Source organism: Saccostrea echinata, unplaced genomic scaffold, assembly GCF_033153115.1.
Source record: "Saccostrea echinata isolate AGI-Se365-2 ecotype Australia unplaced genomic scaffold, CSIRO_AGI_Sech_v1 ptg000001l, whole genome shotgun sequence".
Taxonomy (NCBI): Eukaryota; Metazoa; Mollusca; class Bivalvia; order Ostreida; family Ostreidae; genus Saccostrea; species Saccostrea echinata.
The window spans coordinates 45,964,509-45,989,826 of record NW_026889750.1 but is presented as its reverse complement, the minus strand read 5'-3'; the positions used below and the strand labels follow the sequence as shown (position 1 = coordinate 45,989,826).

Sequence of the window (25,318 nt, the reverse complement as noted above, 5' to 3'; positions counted from 1 at the left end):
GCTCTAACCCAGGGGTCATGAATTTCACAATTATTGTTCATCATAATCATGCACTTACATGTAGTTTGTATTTTGTATTTGACATTTTTGTTTGAGGGCTCAATGCATATTTTATTGACTAATGCATGCCAACAGTTTGACTGCTTGATGCCCAGGAGTAAAGAAGATTTTTGAAGATTGCATTAATTTTGATGGTTTTAACCCCACCCTCAGGCCTAGGGAGGGGTGCATGAAATTCATAATTTTCGTACGCCATTACCCATAGATATAGGTTGGAAAATAGGTTGAAATCGGTTCAGCGGATGAAAATATGTACTATTAATAGTATATGTAAGCAGACGACGCACGGCGACGGACAAATCCAGATAGCAATACGTCATCTGATTTTTACATGCCTCAGGTGACTAAAAATACATTTTTTAATTTAATTCTTTTCAAAATCCTAAAATTTTAGAATTTATTGAATTTTGCGAATTCCATGTTTTGCTGAAGGTTTTAGTGAATCGAAAGTCGAAGGATTTATAATTTTATGGAATTTGGTGTTAGTCCATGCATTTATTGATTCGTTTAATGGGTGAAAATCATTGCTTCTTAATTATTTATATTGAAAAACAAATCCTGATAACAATCCATCGATAAAGCGACTGCATGAATTTATTATTTTACATATAATGAAATACATGGAGATAACGAACAGTATTCAAGCTCAAAAGTCCATTATACAATACAAAATAGGAGCAGAGCAAACACGGACCAACAAACATCAGAGGTGGGATCAGGTGCCATGGAGGAGTGAGCATCCCCTGCCGGCAGGTCACACCCGCCGTGTGCTCCTTGTCATGATCGGGAAATAACGGAAAAATCCGTCGACAATTAAATCAATTATCTTTAATATCATAATTATATATATTTTAAATATATATACACCAAGCTATTTTTTTCTGGGCCCACAATATATTTAAAATTAAACATATGTTTGATGTAATCCTTATATAAGTATATTTTTTTTTGGTTATTGAAAATGATTGTTATGCTCTTACGGACGCCTTCTACGTGTTTATGAGATAAAGACTGATCCTTAATCTGTGATTTCACCATTTCGCTCTGCTTCTGTTTTTTTTTTAAATCATAAAAAAATAGTATTGTAAAATGTATTTATTACAACGTATTGATTTATATCACACCTCACGTCAGGACTACGTATTGCCATTATTCCACCTATAATATTCTTGCAGAAGGCTTGAAACGTCACAGATGCGGTAAATAATCACCCAATTTCGGTGCGCATTCAACATTTAAAATTATCAAAATGTAGACCATTGTCATGCAATGAGAGGAAATTTGATTATTTTTAATCTAAAAAACCGCCCAGCCAGTTTTGAAACTTAAAAATGATTATTTAAAAAAATGGAAATCATTTAACTAACTTTGTCGCTGCTGTCAGGGAAATATAGGCTTAAATTTTTTCTGTTAAATTTCCAAAATGGCCTCCGTATCCATAGAAATAAAAAATGATAATTTTTGTTAGATATTTTCCTAATTTAAAATTGAAGTTTCTTAGTCTGCTTTTGATTAAAATACTGCACTATCTTGGTCAGTTTGGGGTGACATACGCAATTCTAAAGTTTCTGGTTATTGATTGGTACTGCTCAAGTAAAAAAAAAAACATGAAGTCGATTGTGTTATTCCTCCTTAATTAAATCTGACATCATTTTATCATAACAACAAGAGTACAATTTATTGTGCAAAAAGAAAAAGTTGTTTTCACAAGTGCATACACAAGAGATAAAGCATCCATACATGATATATTAGTATTCTTTCTTTCATTACAAATTTGCAAAGAAGCGTCCTCTCCATAAAGAGCATTACAGGACTTGAAAATATTTACACACTGTTTAAAATGGAATCAAAATTTTTTATTCAAATGGATACAATTAATAATAATGGTAAAAAAGGGACCTTGAACCTTTTAATTTTGAAAATGACATCCTTGACTCAATATCTGAATTATGTCAAAGGTCTATTGATAAAAACAGAGTGAACGTGCATCAAATCGGAAAAAAAGTTGACCTCTTTTCCAGAGCAAAGATGAAAGAGTGATCCTCTAACACAGGTTCCGTTTGAGGTTTCTAAGGTATTGTGGGAGGGAAATGAGGTCTAGTACCACGATCCCCCCGAACACAAACGCCATGAAAGCCACTCCTATCATCCCCACGTTTTTAGCGGAAGGCCTGACGTCTGTAGCGCTGATTTTACGGGCCTTGACCGCAGGGATTTCCTTTTTCTGGACCTGAAGCAAAGTCTTCATTTGATTTAACTCTTTCTCCAGCATCACCAGCAGCTGTTCTTGAGTCTTGTTGATGTAGGGGTTAGAAGCATTGTTGAAGGATTCGATCTTGTCCATGTACTCACAGTCGCAGTCACACATCTCATCCGGGGCCTCCGTTGTTGAAGAGGTCTTGCCATATACACTTCCCTGACTGTTCTCTTCGCTGAACAACATACAGCCTAGTAAATATTGTGTTGATTAAAACAATCCTTTAAATAACTTTAATAGAACAGAATTTTGTGATAAACTTATTAAGAGCATGTCTACGGTAAAACCATAAAAAAAATGTCCAGAAGCAGGGTTTTCAATTTGACGTCAGTTGATGTTTGATTTCAAAGGTCATTGTTTAGAAACATCAAAAGTGATATCAAATTTTGACATGCATCGATCTATTTTGTCACAGCATATTTCATATTTAGGCCATTAGGTTCGTGGATTTTAAAGAGATTTAATTTTTTTTTAAATGTCTTAAAATATCCAACTTTTTGCATGTCACTGACATTCTTGTACAATCTCTTTTTAAATCTATGTGACGTTTTTGCACTTAACTTGGTTTTTTGACAAGGTGCCAATTTGTTCCAATATGCAATGTAAGTCATTATCTTATTTCAATGACTATAACTTGGAAGTTAACGCCTAAATTTTATTTTCATGTAGCTTCTGTAAAGATTGTGGCTTTGTTTTACGCATAATTAAGATTGCTGGATAAACAATCACTTCGCCCTGGACAAACATACAGTATATATGTTCAATATTTAGTAATTTTGCTAATAAAATCAATGGTTTTCATTGAAATAAATATGGGGAAAAGGATGAAAAAGATAGAAATAATGTAAAAGGTCAATATAACGAACAGTTAATAATCAGTCTGACAATTATTGATCTAAAATAATCTATAAACAATACATATCTGTGAACAGGGCATAATACACGGACCCCCAGAAATTCCAGAGGTTGGTTCAGGTGCATAGGAGGAGTAATCATCCCCTGTCGACCGGTCACATCCACCGTGCGCCCCATGTATTGATCAGGTAGACGGACTATTTCGTAGTCAAATTTAGTATAAAAACAAAGTCCTAACATTGGTATGAAACACGTCAGCCAAAATACATATAAGACCAAATGATTGGTTATATTTGCTAATAAAGTCATTATCCGACAATAGCATTTACAAAATGCTGACTTCACTGGGAAATATCGGAATTTCTGTAGGAAATGCAGAGTGAAGACTTCAACTTGAAATATGGTGGAATACAAGACTGAACCTTTTTATGATTAAGAATGTAACTAATGTTCACGGCATCTATTCTTTTGTTGGCAAATTTAAGCTTAAAGAACTGACGGTTTGAATCGGAATTATTATCTTTCGACACGCTTGTGGTTTAAAGAGCCTGTGCTGGGCAACATCCATAATCACAGACACTAACCTACATCTTTAGTTGAGGAATTAAAGTAAATCTTTGGTTAAATTATTTTTTAGAAAATACAAATTATTATGTTTGTTGATGGAAAATCATAAATGCATTTATGTATTTATTGAAATGTGGACAAGTCTTTTTACTTTTTTACTCGTACTCTTAACTCTAAAGATAGTTTTCAAACTTCTAGCAGCAGAAAACTGTACTCTACATTTTATGTTATTTAAAAATAACAGCCTTATCAGTAAAAAAATTGTCGTTATTAGCAAAATTCCATTTACAGAGAATATTTATGTAAAAATAAGTCATGTTCAGGCTATCTGAGTCATTGCCCTTGACAAGCCCTCTCTTGACAATGGAAATATAAAAGGCACAAAGTTTTCCCTCCTCCTAATACATGTATGTAAACAATCATATAAGACCGCGGAACATTAACTGGCAAAATTGGAAATATACAGCTTACGTCATTTCCATCTGTTACAGTCAAAACATTTAATGATAGACAATGAAATGGGCGGGTACAATTCGACACGGACGTCCAAGAAAACATTGGATTGAGATTCTAGTTTGATGTTCATTTTCAATCCACCTGAGCTGTTTTCAAACCTGAAGTGTGAATGTATGATCGAGAAGACAAATAATTTCAATTCCCAAATACATGTTTGAAATTCATATTTATATGAGTTTTTAGCCTATAATTTTAAGGATACGTAAAAGTATAGAAGACAGTGATTATTTTTCAGGGGACTGCCATTTGATTCTAGAAAGGGGGGGGGGCTGTCAAAAATTGTGAAGTCAGATCATGCCTTCACATGACAGAATATACATATATTCTAGGATGACAAGAGTCTTTTTTTTAATTTTGTCCTCTCAGGAAAATGTTTAACAAACAAAACCAGGGAGGGATTGTTCAAACTAAAAGAAAACTAACTTTCTTATTTATTTCCAAGATCGTTCAGCCACCCCCCCCCCCCCCCCCCCGCCCAGCACACACATACACTTGTACCAAACAGAAATCAAATATTTGTTATTTGTCCCTTTATATTTCTTTAAAAACACTGGACAGAAAATTCTGATTTATATAAATTTCAAACTATCTCCGAAATTGAAATTATTTGTCATCTAGGTCAATCAGTAACACTGTGCGTTCTAGAGTATAGCTGAGGTGGATTGAAAATGAATTTCAAACTGGAATTTCAATCCAATGTTTTCTCGGACGTCCGTGTCGAATGTACCCTCCCATTTCATTGTCTATCATTAGATCTTTTCACTGTAACAGATGGAAATGACGTAGGTTGCATATTTCCAATTTTGCCAGTTAATGTTCCGCGGTCTTATTGAGCTGTTTAATCCATAATTTGTTTTTAATTACATATTAATTACTAGAAAATGTTCATATTTGAGTTCAAATTTCAATATAGTGCATATGCCCCTTCTGAATATAATTCTTTCATTCATTTTCTTGTGTTTGTAAAATCTACAGTCTCAAATTGTAAATTTGACAAGGACAAATCAGAAGGATAGTTCATGTCATATACATCTTGATTATACCACAATCTGATTAAAATCGGATCTTTGTACAGCGACCATCAGAATTTCGGAGCGTAACAAAGATCTGATTTTAATCAGATTGGATTATACCACAGATTCTGTTTTGAATTATTACATGCCAAAAACACAGAGATGAGTTGAAAATACAGCGGAATAGAGAAGGTTCAATTTAATTGATTTGTTTTTCTTAAGATGTTTGTTATTGATAAAAACAGAAAAACTTGAAATTTAACTACATTTCTTTGTACTCAGTGATTTAACCTTTCAAAAAGACTATAATAACACCAAAAATATTTCTTAAAAATGAAACTTGTGGATAAAAAATACATGTATTTTTAATGTGCATTTTTTCTTCAAATTTTGCAGATTATTGTATTATTAATTTGAGTTATTTCTCTAGTTTTCAAGATAACCACTATCGCATTTTATTTCAATATAAAAATGGTCTTAACATATATTATCATATTCATAATATATTACTATAACTTTTCGTATCAAAGCGTTGCTTTATAAGATACGGCCATTTTTTAATATTCCATATTTTGTAGACAGTCAAATACTGGTAAAATGCCAAGTTTTATGAGTCATCTCCCTTTTTGTATCATTCAGCAATTTTATATATATTAAAAAAAAAATTGCAAACTGACCGGAAGATGCTTGTACATTTCACTTGCCGTGGAGAGATGCAAAGAACTATATACGGTTAGGGCGTATTCCTGCCCCCATAATAGTCAAATTTTGAAAATCTCTTGAAATGGGAAAAAGTGCATATATTGTATAAAATAATCCAAATTAAGACAATATATAATGAAATTGGAAAAATTAGTTGGCTTTTCTTGTCTCTGTGACGTCACAAACTATTTGGATTTCCCTTATTTTTAAAATAGAGGCCAAAATGCACAGAGTTTGTTCAATTTTGACTATAGTATTTATAGAGCGCAAGCTTGCTCAGGTACCATATTTACATATTTCATTGATATTATCATTATACACATTATATCAAAAGATCTAGTCTGAGCAGACCTGCGCTCGATAATTTCCAATCAAAATACCGACGTAAAATACACTATTTTCTCTCAAAATCATTGCAATTTGGAATTTACGTCATTTTATTGACGTCATATCTAACTAATGATGTCATAGTTGATAAATATATTTAATGCTTTGAAGTCTGCAAATATCCACCTGGTTTAGAACATAATTAAAGATTACTCCATCAAAGTTTTATTTTGGGGGCAGATACTGGCCACTACAGAATATAGTCCTTTTGACCTATACTCGGCGCTTAGGGCCATTGAGCAGTGAGGGATCTCTTTCGTGCCAGCATCTACTGCGACTCGGGACTTCGGTTTGTACGGTCTCATCCGAAGAACCGGTCCCACAGTGGGATTCGAACCCGCGACATAAGAATCAACTCCTTACTCCGAGACCCTAGAGCAGACCACAGCGTCACGCGGGCGACTTTCGTTTATCTAGCTTCAAGATTTTAAATAATGGTTAAAAATTATTTCCGAAAAGAGTTATATTTTTTTGTCACAGATATACCAATAACTGGAATCTGGCTAAAAAGGAAAAACTATAGACGACGCTTCCTATCGTAGCCATAGTGAATTGAATGGAAAATATATTAAGATATATAATACTCGGGATAGTGTAACCTGCACACAAAATTCCATGAAAGTTGGAGAAAGTTGTTTCCGGAAGACTGAGATTTTTTTTTCGTAGACACGCTTTCAAGCATTATTTAACTTTTTTAAGAAAGCAAGTAGTATTAACCGGGGGTGCTTATGGTGCATATGTTTCCCAGTTGTTTTGAGCATGTTCTACGTACGAACAATTTCTTAACCGATGCAGGCTACTGACAAATAAGTAAATGACCCAAAGGTTCATATTTAAAGTCAACATTTCGAAAATTCTATGGTCGATACAATCACGTTAGGTCGAATTTTGACTGTTTTTTCACACACATTGTTAGGTCATTATTTTCATACTGAATTATGTACTTATTCGCAGGTAGGTTAATATTACGGTTCACTCTGGGCTTTCACTTCTCTGAACTAACAATATATGACGTCATAATGGAAAATGACGTCAAGTCACCGCAAACTTGAGCTGTTATGCCAGGGAAAGTATCATACACTTTACATGTAAAAGATAAAGAACAGTGGTCGGTCTCAAAAAATCCACAAAGAATAAAAATATGTAAAGAGGGCATAAAACAAGGACCCCTGGAAATTCCAGACGTGGGATCAGGTGCCTAGGAGGAATTATTTTGCACCTAAGTGATATTATCGATACACAAGGATACGAGAGGTTTATTTATATAATAAAAAAGTTAATAATAAATAATAATAATAGTTTTAATCGACTGCGCCAAAGTGATTCTTCAAAAAAAAAAAAAATTATAAATGACCGTCAATGATCAACGAAGTACATTTATGTTTTGATATAGCCGAGCGAGCCCTCCATATAAATGACTGTACTTAAGTACATAACTTACAAATCAAAATCAAAACCGACCTAGCAATACAATATTGAACGCATTTTAATGCTTGGGGAATCCTTAACATAGCGTAAACCCGGTCTTGACAAGGAGCTCACAGCGGGTGTGAAGGCTTGTCAGAGGATGATCACTCCTCCATGGCACCTGATCCAAACAAGGGTGTTTTCAGGGGTCCGTGCTTGCTCTGCTCTCAATTTGTAATAATTAGTTGGACTTTTAAGCATATTTACTGATCATTATCTTAAGATTTCATGCAATAGAAATGAAGCTAATTTACGGTTGTGCCCATTTAAAAATAACGTTGAATCCCCCCTTTTAGGTTTACCCCCCGCCCCCAAACTAAAATTAATATAGACCTAATCTGTACTCTGTAAATTTATAAAACGGTTTAATCTGACACACAATCTGAATGACATGAAAACACTGATATCCTTTTTTTTAAAAAGAATGTCTTAGTAGACTGTTTATCACTCATCGTTTCTGGGTAGAAATATCAAATCTTTTTAAAAACAACTTTGATGTCAAAAGTGCCCCTGTCAAAGTCTACATTTTTTTCATTACAATTATTGCTATCACTCTCATTTTTATACTTACATAAGATACACAGCAGCAGTAATTTTTGATCCATTGTTTGATATCTTCGGGGAGAATAACTCCTGACGAATCCTGTTTTTGCTCTCAATTAAAGTATATGATAGAGAAATCAATGATTTTATTGATCTTTGCTTGAATTTTCAATAATTCAGTGTGTTTTGTTCGGAATATTGAAAAGCTTTGCTGAATTTTTTATTTTATGTTCAAGAAATCAATTTGTTGATATAAACACATTTCCAATTACACGTCTCCCAATGGGTAAAAATAACATCCCATAATTAAATTAACATTGTGCTTTACTCGCTTCCAACTCAGTAAAATGCATTGTGTATTTATTAATTTAAAAATGTTATCTCAGGGATAAGATGTCTATATTAAAAGCAAAAATTAGCAGTAACACTTCTAAAATAATGAGTTCCCTTTCTTGTGGGGGGTTGGGGTTAGAAGGGTGGATGTAGTGAAAATATCTATCTATCTATCAATCTATCTAGTGTATGTATGTAAGTATTTGCATGAAAATTGTTTTGAGTTTTGATAGCAAATCCGTTTACTTCATCACAAGGCAAAAAGCTTTTCAGATTTCTCTTCGCTGCAAGTGAACATTGATTTGGAGAAGACGGTCAGTTCACGACACCCTGAAGCTATAACTAATATTTTGTATATAAATTGATTGTGTTTCTATCACTCCATTTAACAACCCACAACTGAAAACCAGAAGGCGCTATCAGCAACTCTTAAAAACACTGTGTTAATTTGCGACTAAAATTAGGTCATTAAAAGTTATTTTCATTGCTGAAAAATATATGATAATTCATAGTTACACAGCCACAATAAAGCTAAGATCCGCCGAGTTTTATCTGTGTAGATGTAGGTCAATAATAAGGGCGCCATGTCATCCGAGGAGAGACTTAAAACATTTACATCCTTGGGAAAGAAAGTGATGGCAGTAGGGCGAAATTACAGGTAATGTATTTGCTCTGAAAGACCCTCACAAGAAAGTGCACTTCAGCCTTCGCATAGGTAAGCAGAATTATGTAGTCGTTTTGCAGTTTTAGAGTGTCACACTGTTGTATTATGGGCAGTAACTCCGATTCATCTTTAAGTAAAGATATACATGTAATAGAAAAGTTTCTGTAGCACTAACTATTCTTTCAACAAAGAGAGCACGGGGGGGGGGGGGGCTGATCCATTTTTTGTGTCCCAGTAAGTTCTTCATTTTATATAAGGTAATGTGATCTGTAACGTTGCATAATTTAGACAATGTCAGTAAAAAATATAGTCAAAATATTTGTCCCTGAAGAAAATTATCATATTTTGACACGTTGTGTCGAGTTGCATAACTTAAGACGAACAGATTTAATGATTCCTAAAACGCTGCTGTCCTCACAGAGAGAGAGAGAGAGTCTCGCTCTATATACTGTTAAAATTATTGGCTTGCGAGACCGCAATAAATATAGCGTTTGTTATTACTGACTAAATTTCTTTTGCTGAGCCGAAGACCAGCACATGTATATAGTTCACCATTCACTCCTGACATTGAAATAGGAGGGAAATTTTAACACATTTCTTGCCTGTCATCTTCAATTTACATTTAATTTGGCATTTGAATTCTTCGCTAGCCTATGATGAGCAACAAATCTAAGACTGATCACAATAACATAGGTAAAATAACAAATGGTAATCGATCTCAAAAAACCTACAAACAATACATATATGTGAACAGGGCGCAAAACACGGACCCCTGGAAATTCGAAGGGTTGGATTAGGTGCCTCGGATTAAGCATCCCCTGTCGACCGGTCACCGCCGTGAGCACTATGTATTGGTCAGGCAGACAGATTAGTCCGTAGTCAACCAAAAGTCTCGTTTAAAATCATCATTTCGTAAGTTCTATGGTCGATACATGTACAATGATCTTGTCAGCAAGTACAATTTATAATTGAATCAAATGCTGATTGACGTTTTTCATACTAATTGTTAGGCCATTATTTACACACTGAATTGTCGACGGATTTTTCCGTTATTTCCCGATCATGACAAAGAGCACACGGCGGGTGTGACCGGTCGGCAGGGGATGCTCACTCCTCCATGGCACCTGATCCCACCTCTGATGTTTTGGAGGTCCGTGTTTGCTCTGCTCCTATTTTGTATTGTTTAATGGACTTTTGAACTTGAATACTGTTCGTTATCTCTATATATTTCATCTCTCTAACTTTTGTAAGGATGTATGAATAATGTTGAAATTGCATATGCAGGTATTTTATCAGAAAATACATGTCAAGATCGAATTTGGTCGTGGTCCGATGATTTTTGACAGAGTTTTCCCTCTTGAACTTAGAAAAAATAAGAAAATTTCCGTTCCCGCTCCCTGACCATTGTAGTGATGTATGTATAAGGTTGAAATTCCATATGCAGGTATTGTCCTGGTCCGATGATTTTTGACAGTTATCCCCTTAAACTTGAAAAAGATTTGTGCTAACAAATTTAAAACTAGATATGGTTGCCTGCAGGGGCATTCATGGCGTTACGACACATCTACTTTTTTTTTACTGTCAACGGAATTACACTCTTAAAATGACGTTTAATATGCATCATATTGTAAAAAATAAAATCTAGCAAGCTAGGTTTATATGTATAATACAATGTATATATGGTATGAGGAACTTGTAATTCGTGGTATAACGATGGCTACATAGAATTTCGGATGGGCTTGGTGGCACTTTGAAGCGAAGCGCTAATTAGAACATTTTTCAACGCCTTTATTCACAGACTAGAAATCATTCAAAGAAACAATAGATGAGGAGGAATTTAATATTTCTGTATTCTACGTAACTCCTGATATGATTGACAATACCGCAAAGCAGTTGTACCATTTAAAACAGTTCGACATCGAAGATTCATCATTACAAAGAACCCAGGCGAAATTGTCTATAGGTCTTTTAGTTGTATGTGTAATTATCTAGATACTCACAAAGGTCATGAATTAACAATGTTTGCCTCTCTCACCAAAGCTAATGCTCAACCTGCCAACACTAGTACAACAACAAAGTCTAAAGACAGAAACATGGCCACATCTTCCTCTACTGAGGAGCTTCGGGTTCCTCGATGAAACTCTGAAAGCATTAGCAAAGAGGAAAACCTTTGATGAAATACATACCCTCTACTTGAAAATTAAAATAGGGTCGAATCTTTTGTAAATTTATCCCATCGCTTCTTAATATAAAGTTAGGTGTGGATGAATTATCACTTAGTATTTATCCAGCAGACATAGCCCAAGAACAGATTTTGAAACCAGCTCATGTTTCAGCAGATGGTACCTGTTCACCATATATGGGAAGTGTGCATGTATCTGGCACTGAGAAAAATGGAGCAGAAATGGGGATCCGCATCTTAACAGAATAATTACTTTACCAAGATTTGTATTTTAATCCGAAGTATCTTGAGAGAGGATTGAAAGTTTTACCTAATAATTTGCCAACACGGTATGCCATGTATTCAGAGTCGTCCCCACCTGGATTGCTACTAAATGGCACGACCATAAAACACTTTTTCAGAGTTAAGTTGTGAATGTTGGTAAGGATAAGTGTTACTTAGGTGTTTTGCAGGTATTTGCACTTTTCTGTATCCTGAGAAGATCACTAGTTTCTGTCTACCATAAACTTGGAAATCCATTAGTAAGAGTGGACCTAAAGAGAATAATACTTTCCCAAGTAGAACAATACAGGAACAATTATGTTTTTGGACAAGTACAAGATCTGACATGGTAAATACACACTGGATTTCAAATCACTTCATACCATTCCTTCCTTATGATGTAGTGCACAAACCTACAGACATTGATATCCAAAGATCGAGGCTGAAGGTTTAGAGAACGAAAGAAAAGGCAAACAGATAAGAGTAACAGTAGAATTGAAAATCAAAGCGAAACAAACACGGGTGAAGAAAATTCACACATTCAAGGGAGTGATGAAACAAAGACCTCCACTAGAATTCCAGAGTCTACTAATAAAATTCAGGTGAAGAAGGAGGGCAAACTTTCGTTAAATGAGAGTTCATTGAAGGACCCTTTAAAAATACTACAGCTGGTTGAACTTCAACAACAGTGACAAGCTGGGTCTATGCCTGATGCAAAGGAATATCAAGAATCGTGGGATTTGAGTAAACGTAAGAAAAACGGAAACACGCCTCTAGAAAAGAATAAAGTTGAACTTTAAGGGAAAGGTAAAGAAGCTACAAGTACCTCAGTGATTCCAAAACCAATGGGTACTATTCAAAATGAAGAAATAAAAGGAAACAACAAATGATGACAATTTTAAAAGATATGAAACAATTGAAGAGATATTGCATACGTATGTGTTATAGTTTTGTAAGATGGAATGCTATATCCCGGTTACATTACTGATAAAGACTTGGGTGATGTCTTTGTCTTTCGACTTTGATGTCTACGCATGTATAGAGTACCAGGGGAAAATCTTGATTCCTGCCAGTTTTACTGGCAAAAATGTTGGTATAGTTTAGATGATGAGCTTAGTGTGATTATTGATTAAGGAGCCAGTTAAAGTCGGATCTAAGTATGTTGTAGAAAGTGAAAAATTGCAGAGAATTGTAGAAAATGTGAAAGGTAAAATGAAATTTGCATTAGAATTTCCCCTACAGCAACTTACTTTTATGTAAGACGTTTAATTTACAATAGGCATATTTTATGTTTCTATTCATGTTTGTATGTTGTCATTTGGATAACTCAACTTCAGTAGTGTTACTAAGTCATTTTTTCTTTCAAGATTAAATTATTTTAGATATACTAAAATTTTAGTAGCTTCTTCCATCTCTGCAGGTATGTGTGCTAGATTGTGATGTATTCTGCTTTTTATGTTATATTCTTCACTATTCGGCTTGGCCAAGATCAGGTGCCCATTTCCACCCGAATGATGTTATATAGATATAACTCTTTACAGTTGCATCTAATCTAAATGTCTTTTGTTGCATTGCAAAGAGCAGAATGAGAGCTTTCCATTGGTATATGATACCATATATATAGTATCTACATCTTTGAAAAAACAACAGAATAAAGTCAAAGATTCATAATTTTTGAAGTGTTATGCTGTTGCATTTGATTTTTTACATTATAAAAAATGGTTAATTAAAATTATTTTGAATGAAACATTCCAAAATAAATATACATTATCACAGAGAAATCATTCTGGTTAAGTTTATTTTTTACAGAGAAGAAAAAGGATAAAAATTGTGGAAATTATGAATAAATGTGTGCAGATATACCTTTGTTATATAATTTAAGATTCATCAATGTTTGAATAAATGCATAATTTCTAGCAAAATACGAGCAAATATAATGTATTTAAAACTTTTTATTTTACTTAAGAAGAAAAGTACTATGAGAAAAATACAGTGGTTATATGGTAAAATGTGTGCACATTTTGTAATTTAATTTCCATACTGGTCTAATATTTTGTATAGTCAGTAGCCCCACATTTCATTATAGTCTGTGTTCAACAAAAGAATGTATAATTTATCATGCTCTTGTTTAATATTTTCACAGTTACCTGTGAAGTAAAAAACACTAATGAATAGCTTTTGCGCTAACACCAAAAGAAGTTATAGAAGAATGATTGGTGTCCGTAGCCCTGTATAGTCCGTAGCCCTAATATTACAACTTCCAGAAAAAGTCATATACATTACTGATACAATAACTACGATACAATAATATGTTTATTCGAACAAATGCAATGTTTTTAAATACAAATACCACTGTAATTAAAGATAAAATGTCTGAAAATTAACATTTTTCAACTAAAGGCTTGCTTCTGTAGTCTGTCCTGTTATGTTTGTGGTAAAAACATATTTCTAAATATACATGATAAAGTTTTCCTTTTTGTGATACATACTATCAATCCATTTAGAATAATTAGCATTGGAATATTTTTAAAAGAATATTTGGCCACCCAAATCCTACTTACAAAAGGGCTACAGACTCTACAAATAAATTTTGCAAATTTACAGACCATATAACCGTACTTCTGTATTAGCAAGATTTTTTTTCTGCCTGTATCTACTGCAAAATGGGCTTCAATGGTTTATTAGTTCTCGTCAAGCAGTCTTAACATCCCATAGTGGGATTTGATCCCAAAACATAAGGATCAACTCCTTTCTTTTCAATTAAGTACAAAGTGAGACCTTCACTCTTATAATTGCACCACCCAATCTACTTGTCACTGAATTGTAAAATTTAAAATAAAGAAAAAACATTGATTGTTCATGGATAAATATACTATACTATTAAGTTTTTTTTTTTTTTTTTTTTTTTTTTTTTAAATGGTCAATAATGTTTTGTAATTTTGTTTATGAATTACGCATATGATCATAAATTATATACTGATACACCTTTTAAATGATCATCTTGAGCTATATGTATTACATTAAAATAAAATCGAGAAAAAATATGAAGCAATATAGTCCGTAACCCCCCCCCCCCAAAAAAAAAAAATCATGCCTTGATTTAATTACACCTTCTGTTGCTTTTATTCATCATAATTTGAACACCAATAATGCTTTAATTAGTTGAACTGGAATTTCATTTGGCATTGAAAGTACACAGTACATTAGACAATTGATCTTTAAGCATGATATTATAAATACTTAAACTAAGTCGTGTGAACTGTTATAGAAAACCAAATAATAAAAAAAATGCCCAAAATTTAATTTTCTTTAAGGTGATTGTCCACAATAGAGATGTTTAACGGTGCAGTCCGTAGCCCCAGTGCTCACATGAAATTCATACTTCCAAGATGCTAAATTGAAGATCATTCTTGGTCTTTAAATGGTCTTAGACTATATTTTGTTATCGAACACTAATTATACATGTAATTCTGACATGTACTATTTTGTTCTGACAATTCATATTTTACTCGTATTGGGAATTTATATGAAGTTTTTGTTTTATTTTGTTAAGTTTTACAGGTTTTTTGTATAAATTGATTTAATGTCCAAATGAAAGGATTCATTACACACATGTGAACTCCAAGATGATAATTTTAACAAATATTTACTGATACAAGCAACTATTTTTCTATGGTCTATCATTAAATGAAAAATACTCTCTGTATAGTCCGTAGCCCTAGGTCTCAAAATAGTCGATCAAAAAATACCTGACACAGTTTTTCTCTGAGTATTACCAAATAAGTTTGAAATTTTCATCCCCATATATAGTTTCTTTATAAAAATTGAAAGTACTTCAATGTATGTTTTCTTCATATGTCATTTTATATCATTTTGTTAATCTGCAACAAACATGGACACCTGATCTTGACCAAGCCGTATTACATAACGTTTTAGTGTCAGTGTTTTTTGATGTTGAGTCATTTGTGTCACTTTTATGATCATTCTTGTCACTGTAGAATCACTGATGTAAACAACCAAACACTTGCTTAACTGATGTAAACAACCAAACACTTGCTACTCTGTCTTTGAATGGGTGTATAAAATGAGGCAAAACTTGACATAGCCATACTTTTTTCTCGAAATTTTTTTTTATCTCGTCTTTGAATGGGTGTATAAAATGAGACAAAACTTAACTATTTTTTCTCAGAAAAAAATCAAAGTGTATATGAATATGCTGTTCATATACCTTATAGTATGTTTATACTATTATTTAGAATGTGTGGATATAATTTGTTTCTCATATTCATGTCAAAATCCGATAAAAAAAAAATGATGAAAATCTTTGTCTTAATTTGCTTAACTGAATAATTGACATTTTAGTTGGTTGGAAAAATTCATGATTCATTTCTAAATTCATTTTTATTCAAAATTAAAGGTTTAACTTTTAGAAAGTAAAAGTTTAGAAAATTTAAAAAAAAGTTTGCTACTGTTTGTTATTTTTTTCCATAACATTCAGTTGTATTTAATTTTCATTCAATAAAGATGCTGAAACCTCTATCAAAAATTCGGATTTTCATCTTATCCATTTAGCTGTTTTCTTTTATATTGACCCAAACATGATACAAATATCAGTATTATTTAGTTCATTTAGATACCAATAAAGTTTTTTTTCTTTAGAGCCTTGGCGGCTGAGCAGGGAAATCCAATACCTGAGAAACCGATCGTCTTCATGAAACCCACGTCATCCTTCATAACAGAGGGACGGCCTATAAAAGTAAGTTAAAAATCGATGTTCCTTTTTGAAAAAGTGTTAAAAGTAAATTACTCAAGAATATGAGTATAAATGGTTTCTAAATTCCATTCGAGGTCAATATTATTTTTTTTTCTGTCGATATCAAAACATATATTAAGTACGTCAGAAATTGATATTTAACTTTTTTTTTTTTTACAAAGTCTGGGAACTGAATATGAATTGCTGATGAACGAATGTTGTTTCCCCGATTAATATCACTCCCAAATCTATACTTATAAATTAATAAATTATGCAAATAAACTCCGAAACGGATGCACCAGTTTTTACCTTCTCCTCTAAGAATACACTAGATACAATATGATGTCCGTAAACTATATTTAGATTTCACTCGCATTGTAAGTATCGTACATTAAATTAAAAGTCTACTTTTGTTTTCTATAAACAACCATGAAATAGCAAAAACGTGAGTACGGTGGCGTTTCCGGTTGGCGGATCTAAGTCTCTGGCAATTTTCAATGAAACTGACAACAAGTAATCGTTTATTTATTTCATTAAACGTCATCACTGAATTATTCAATCAATTCTTGATTAAAATGCCATAAAAGAAATAAGTTGTGATAACCGATTAAAAAGGGAAATATGCAAATTATTTTTGTCATTCACCGATCTTAATATTGACGGAAGCTTCGAGAACATCATGTAGCATCGAGCCCGATGTTAAAAAGAAAAACGAGACGATTATAGCTGCAGGAACATAAAAAAAAGCTTATGTGTGAATGGTCATTGAAATAATGATAAATCATTGATAACACTTTATAAGTTGTGAATATATTTATATATTGAAAAACTATTACATATATGTAGTAGGTTTTCCTAATGAATTTTTCGGTAAAATGTGTATATATTCCTCAAACTCGGCACACTTCGGCCGATTCGTACCTCATCACCTCAATGGTGACGGAATCAGCCGAGGTTTGCCGAATGATATTCCTCTCTGAGAGCATCGTGGCAACGAACCCGAGGTACAATTTCTACTTCGTAATAAAATTGCTTACATGAAAAGAGAAAATTAATGAATAAGATATTGCTTAAATGCAATTAAAGCTGTAAAATTTTGTGCTTTAATCAATACATTTCAGGTTTTTTTTTCTGAATACAGTCTTTTGTATCAAATACTCGGCCTATTCATAGGGCGTTAAAAGCTAATTTTTACACAGGTACTTAATTCCGTCTTGGTTTATTTAGATGTATGTACCTTATTGATATGTAAAAAAAAACGTAAAGTACATTTTTTACATATCAATATGGTACATATATATTTATAAACCAAGACTCAAGTACCTGTGAATTTTTACCCCCCCCCCCCCCAAAAAAAAACAATTTATCAGTAAAATGTGCATATTCGCTGCTTTTATCCTTGACGGAAATGAAATAAGAGCATCTGAAGTACAATATCCATAACATAGTATAACAGGTTTCAAAATAAATATCAATTAATGAAATTGTTATTTTTTCAAGTTTTTACAAAAGGGGGTGGGGGTTGGAGGCGCACATGCGGGATTTTGAACAAAGTATTTCTTCCTGCTATAAGCCTGTAGGCTGTCAGTAGAAACTACAATATATTTTCTGTCGGTAGTGCTATAAATTTAATTACCCGCGCTTGCGCGGGATTTCATCTAGTTCTTTTATAAATGATGATTTACAAACCATTACCGTTTGTAGAGTCGTATTGTCTACTAATCTCTGAATAGTTTATATAATAAATTACTCTGTTCAGCACATAGCCTATTACATATACATGTATAATAATGTATTCGTCATACATCCACCACCAATATTTATTCTGTGGTGAAAGTAAAAGTTTCAAAAATTCTTTGTACATAAATTTGGATTTTAAATACATGTAGGTTCCATAACTGGTGCGAATTAGTAACTGGTTTTTCTCAAACTCGAGTTACCTGATTTTTTTTTTTATTTATTTTTTTCTTTATTATGCCCCCCTTCGAAGAAGGGAGGGCATACTGCTTTGCTGCTGTCTGTCTGTCTGTCCACCAACAGTTTCCGTTCATTTTCTTCGCAGAGGTTGCACATACTGAAATGAAATTTGGTATACAGGGGCCTGTTTCACAAAGGTTTCCTAAGAAATGTCGTAAGACATAACTTAAGATATGCCTAAGTTATAACTTAGGAAGTTCCTAAGATTTGTCACAGCTGTTTCACGAAACAATCTTATCTTAAATTTATCCTAAGACATATCTTAAGTTGTGTTACGGACTAATGAAATAACTTCACCACTCTATCTACAATTCTTACTGTTAGGAGGATGTCAGTATGAGTAAAAATCTTTAGTTTGAATTGGGGTTTTTTAAAAAAAACAGCTTGAAAAGGGGAGGATCGGGAGGTAAGGGGTTACCCTTCACTTTCAAAGGACTTGGACAGAAGTATGGTTTAACTTTGACAAGTTTCCTACTTAAACTAAGCACTCACACATCCTCTCTCTCACACACACGCACATACACCCCCCCCCCCCCAGTCACAAGACGTGTATTTTTTTTTTAAACTAATTATTAAATTATTAAATTAAAAAATTAAACTAAATTTTTAAACTAAATTTGTGCTTTTATATGTTTGCCTTTTATTTTGCTCTGTATAAGGTATCGGAGGTTTGCAATTCTTTATTTTCCCCCCTACTATATATTTTGCTACTAGTATCGTTTCAATTAGGAAATGGAATAAATTTAAAACAATAATTGCTTCGAAGGGCTTATTTTCTTTTTATTTCTTCGCGAATGAGTGCTCCACGTTAGTTGTCCGTGTTACTATGTAATTTAAAATAAGAATTTTTCGACAGATAAGAAATTCCAAATTCGCGACTGTGGAAATGACAACACTAACAGAAAAAAGTTGAAAAAAGGAAATTTATTATAAACTTCATGCATAATTTTACCATGACAAATCAGCCCATAAGGGACAAGGGGACCTAATTTTCTGTAACACAACATACATTTGTTCAGGGGAAGAGTTGAAAAAAAGTGGAGTCATTAAGCGGAAACAGAGGGAAAATGGTCCAAGTCTTGCATTTCAGCGCCTCCTTCCTCCCATGGGAGATGAGCTGAAGAGAACAAATTTGTTCCCTTATCAAACTATAATCTTTCAAATACTAAATATCGATTCAAATACTAGTAATATTATTAGATTTAAAAATATATAATAATGGTTCAAATTATATGCAAAGTTTTGTAACACAGACAATAGTGTATATAGCGTGGAATTTTTTTGTTTACAAAATCGTGCTCTTTAAATGAAGGGGATTTAATCCAACATGTGCACCGTCCATTTTGTAGTAACATTGGGAAATTCACGAATTCGTGAGAAATCAAACATTCTTTAAGTACAATGTATTTGTAGTTCCAACTTCACCAGTGGACATTTTTATATACCTTGGATTAATTTTGACCGGTGATACAGACACATCTCTGACAATTCTTAAAATCCTTTTCTTAGCTATTACATACAAAGTAAAGCAGTTATAGCCTGAAGGGATCACAATCATTCATATACTAGTAGTCCTTTGGATTTTTTCTCTCCCTAAACACACACAGTATCTCTCTTTAAGAATCCTTGTACATGTATCTACAGTCGTCATATTTAGTTTCTTCCTAAGTCATTGATTTACTTGTCTTAAAGTTACGACATAACTTAGGAATATCGTAAGATAAGACGAGGTTAGTGAAACGGATAAGTAATGAACTTAGGAAAAAGTTCTTTCCTAAGATATAACTTAGTCCTAAGTTAGCTTAGTGAAACGGGCCCCAGATTTATAAGAATATCTAGGTCAAGATCTGTTTTAGATACGATCGAGCAATTTTTGACAGAGTTATGCCCCTTGGTCTTAAAAAAATTCCAATTATTTGAGTTTCCGTTCATTTTCTTTACAGAGGTGGCACATATTGAAATAAAATATGGTATACAGGTTTATAAGAATATCTAGATCAAGTTCTGTTTTGGGTACGATCGAGCAATTTTTGACAGAGTTATGCACCTTGGATTTAGAAAAATTCCAATTATTTGAAGGGGGGAGGGGTTATAAGTGTTTCACAATCATCTCTTGTTCTATAAGACTAGAGGCTTGCCAAGGGTCTCTTGAAAATTAAATTTAGGAAAGAGAGGTTGAGAAAATCGGTTACTTGTACTAACTTGCACAGGATATATGACCTGTTTCTCCCATTACAAAAACATCGATTTATGTAATTGGATGAAATAAACATGAGGCTAAATAAGTTGCCTATCCTTTCAGTATGAACGCCCCTAGTAATACACCTTGATGATCTGTCAAAATGAAATATAAACGGGAAGGTTGAAAAAAAAATAATCGTAGATTAATTACAAACATACACAGTACCTAAATTTTATGCCTTGAGAGGCATGAACATGAAGAGTAGACCTTTGAAAAGCCAATTAGAATCGTGGTAGATATATTCAATAAGAAACTTCCTTGGTGTTTTACAAGTTATGAAAACGAACTGCGTGGGAGTGTTGAAACACAGATGAAAATGTGAGAAATTTAGGTTACAATTCATTTCAGCTCTCGATTAAAAATCAGTTACGATTTGAGGTTTAAAAATTCGCTTATTTTGATACATTAACAAGTTTGCTTACAATGAAACTGTACATAGTAGGCAAGTTTGTGCATCAACTTATTCTTTGAAATTTTTTAAGATTCCCTTGGGATGTGAACGCTTGTATTTCGAAGTGGAGCTTGGAGTGATCATAAAGCGCCAGTGCTCCAACGTGAAGAAACAGGATGTAGATAACTACATAGGAGGATATTGTCTCGTTCTGGATATGACAGCACAGGATTTCCAAGTAGATGCAAAGGCCAAAGGACATCCCTGGTGTTTGTCGAAGGGCTTTGATACAGCGTGTCCTGTCAGTGCATTCATCCCAAAGCAAAAAATAAAAGATTATAACGACATTGAACTGTGGCTAAAAGTCAATGACGTGATAAAACAGAGGAGCAGTACCAGTGATATGATATTTAGCATTCCCCATGTGATCAGTTACGTAAGCAGTTACATCACCTTGGAGGAAGGTGATGTTGTCATCACAGGTTCGCCTGCTGGTGCTGGTCCGGTTAAACCAGGAGAACTCATCGAAGCCGGTCTTGCTGATGTTGTGTCCATGAAATTCCCAGTAGCTACTTGATGAAAACAGCTGAATTCTATCTTGCTGTAAAAAAAGTTTCATTCTTGTGTCTAAGTAATAGAAAAAAAAAATGCTGAAACTAAAAACTAAACTAAACAGAACGACCATTCATTCTTCCTCATCTTGGAGATGACCTTGTAATCTCAAAGTGATGACATACCTCAGTGTAAAAAAATAAAAATAAAAACAAAAAGTAAAAATCAGAGCATTTCAGCCATTTAAAGTTTTAAAGTAATATAGCCTAGACACAAATAGCAACAACAACATATAGCTAAAAGTTGAAGTTCTTGCTATCAAGAGTTGTAAATATATTACATTTGGAGTAAAGTTGCCACCGCTAAATCAAGTACTGTCTTTTATATATATATCTACTGTAGCACGTGCAGAAGCGCTAAACTACTCTCTTTTTTTTTGTTTTAAATAAAATTCCCCCTCCCCCTAATATTGTTCACGCTAAATATATCCCTTACATGGATACATCCAAGTAAGGTACTTGCGCTATTGTGTCGTTGTTTTGGAAAGGACCTTGACCTTTTGTTACTTTGAATCAATATAGTGATACACTTTCAGACCATGGGCAAACACGTGCTAAAATTTTATGACATTCTAATCAGGGTTCCTAGATTTATGACCCTGATACCATTTCACTGTCTCATTGCCCCAGTTTGCTTGTTTTTTTTTTTCAGATATGACCTTGAAAACTACGTTGATGCACGCACGTGGACCGCAATATATTAAGAAATAAGTTTTTAAACATCTTTCAGGATATTAATATAGGTTGGTAAGGTGATCAAATTCCATAAAGCCCGATCACTCGTATTTATATCCCGATAAATCTTTTAGAATGATATCTATTTATGACTGATGAATTATAATATATTTTTGCGTAATTATAATCTTGAAATGGAAAATGAATAATGAAATGTTTTATTTTTAAAACTCAAAGGCAAAAGTTTGATCATTGAATGTGCGTCGACTTTTTATGAAATCAATGATCATGAGATAATAAGTCGAACATTTATGACTTGAGAATACTGTATTTATTTACTAATATATTTACTAATGCTAAGACCAAAAGTGCTGGTAAACCTTGAGGTTTTAATTAGCACTGTTCTAAAGGGAAACTGACCGTGAGGTCCTGTCCCCCAACCCAAGTAAGAAAACTACTCGAACACAGCTTTAAATACCTTAGGTATGCCCACAGATGAAAGCCAATAATATCCAAGATTCCATGTCTAATTCATTCAATCAGAACTACTACGGAAAGACTGCTAATGCTGACGAAACTTCCTGTTTAAAAAGTAATACATCTATCTTGAAAATACAAAGATTAAAGGGGTTTTACGTAAGTAATAACTGAAAACAATGTAATAAAAATTTTCACACTGAAATACTAGCAAATATAAATTACGAAACCAGGGCAACTGAAATAAAAATCAAAACCACCACACTTTCACGCATATCAATTTACAGATTTTGTTTTTAAGTCAAAAATGTTCCATGATCAAAAGGCCTGAGTAAACATGCATGCGCCCTGGTTACGTTTGTGTATTCACCTTGAGGGAACTTTTTTTCAAGGACAGAAGCAATGTAATCAAACTATTTTATTCTTATACAGTCCAGTCCCATTATTCCGGCCCTTTTATTCCGGAGCAACCCGTCCAGATAACGTCTGGATAACTTAAAAGTACTTTTCGATTCAATATATATATAAATATTGATTCTGTTCCCAACAAATTTCGTACAGAAGACGAAGCATCTGGATTGTAGGCACTCAGAATACCAAGCCTAGACTGCATGTAAAGGTGTAAAAGTTACTTTAACTAAAAACTTCGATAAAACTGACTGTGGTGTGCTTGTCAAGCATTGGGAAAGTTTAAAAAAGGAGAGATGGAAATAATGGAGAACCTTGAAAAAAACTGAAACAGTGGTTGAGCTTGGTCTGTATTAGAAAACACAAAAAGAGTGGATAACCTATAATGAATGCGAAGAAAGAGACAGCGTGTTTACTATCGCAACACATAAAAAATGAAATTGGAGAAACTCTATAAAGAACGTGAAAAAGTGGTAGATGCAAAATTGATCTCTGCGCAACTACCTTTAATAGCAAAGACCATAATCCAGAAAGGTTGTACATGTATATATAGTGATGCATCCTTTTAGAAATCATGAGAATTGGAGTGACAGTCTTGCGATGACCCGGTCTAAGAAAGGTAAGTCTCACTGGCAATAACGTTTTAGGACAGTTAAACTACACAGCAATTCTTAACGACAAGACATTTTCACCATATGTATCACCCTTTTGTGTCTTGTTCCTATTCTTTAGATACGTTTTCGCCTCTGTTTGTGCAGTACAGTTAATTGTGAGTATTCAGTGTTAGAACAGCTCAGACAGTGCAATTGATGGTGCATTTTGCATTGTTTGAACAGTTTGACAAGGATTATTGATACGCATGTCAATAAAGGATCTAAAGGTTTGTAGGTGTTAGCGAACTTTCCGATCGTACCTCTCATGTAAATATATGGAGCCAATTGTGGCTCCTACAGGCTTTAGTGATTTAAACAATCTTACACATTATCTATATGATGCAGATATTTCAAGAAAATGTACCTTAAAGTTCTTTAGTCAGACGAACAATTTCATGGTTCCTGTGTGAGTAGGGGAAAAACCAGGGTTCTGGACCAGTGTCCTCCCATAGAGTTACTATGGAGGATCCTCCTGGTATCCTCCCAGGGTGTGAGGATACCCATGACGTCATCTAATGAATTTAATTAACAAATTAATTATGAATTATCAATTAAAGGTTAAACAAGTGTGAGTTAATTCAAAGAGTATAATTACGTATTCCCCCTTGACTGTGAACTACCCCCCCCCCCCCCGACTGTGAACTACCCCCTGACTGTAGACTACCTTGACTGTGACCTCTTATGACCTGGGTTTTTGAGGGTAATTGAAATGTTTTATTTATCAAAATGCTGCTATGTAATATTGATTTTTTTTTTTACATAAAACAAAACAAAACATAAGGAAAGACCGATGCATTTATTTTATTATTTTGATCAAGTCGCTGTCAAGCGAAACACAGGTGAACGCAATGTGTGTTGTAATGATTAATAACGCCACTTCTATTTAAAGAATATAGGTAAACTTGTCACGACAAGCATAATGGACAAGATTAAACGGGTTTAAAAATCAACAATGTGACGCCATATTGCTTTTGTTTTTGTTTTTTCAAACGTGCTTTTTTGATATTTTTATTTATCAAACTGTCTAGCTGTTTTCATCTCTTAGAACGTTATAAAGATTAAGAATCCTCACAGCGGATCTTTAACCCTTTACAACATTTCAATCATTTTAAAACAGTGACAAATTGACAATAAATGAAAAGTAAAATGAAAATGAAAAGTAAAATGAGCAATGTGTCAATAGTTTTCGACATAAATTTCATAAGTTTGATATGGCATACCGGTCAAAAGGTTAATCCAAATTAAAGTTACAAAGTTTTATTCATGATTGTCCTTAATATTCATAAAATGTGTGTCACACAAAAGAAACATCAGATACACGCTT

General features: G+C 33.5%; 2 protein-coding genes across 2 annotated transcripts; one reads left to right on the top strand and one right to left on the bottom strand.

The window, feature by feature from the left end:
* Positions 1–1,584: 1,584 nt before the first annotated feature.
* LOC133180093 (uncharacterized) lies at positions 1,585–8,451 on the bottom strand. Its single transcript, XM_061314677.1, has 2 exons — positions 8,396–8,451; positions 1,585–2,508 (listed from the first exon to the last, which is right to left on the bottom strand). The coding sequence occupies exons 1-2, from the start codon at positions 8,427–8,429 to the stop codon at positions 2,105–2,107; spliced, it is 438 nt and encodes a 145-aa protein (XP_061170661.1). The 5' UTR covers positions 8,430–8,451; the 3' UTR covers positions 1,585–2,104.
* An 827-nt stretch (positions 8,452–9,278) lies between these two features.
* LOC133180106 (acylpyruvase FAHD1, mitochondrial-like) lies at positions 9,279–22,013 on the top strand. Its single transcript, XM_061314686.1, has 3 exons — positions 9,279–9,358; positions 16,467–16,563; positions 21,262–22,013. Exons 1-3 carry the CDS (start codon positions 9,285–9,287, stop codon positions 21,745–21,747), a joined length of 657 nt encoding a protein of 218 aa, XP_061170670.1. The 5' UTR covers positions 9,279–9,284; the 3' UTR covers positions 21,748–22,013.
* Positions 22,014–25,318: the final 3,305 nt, after the last annotated feature.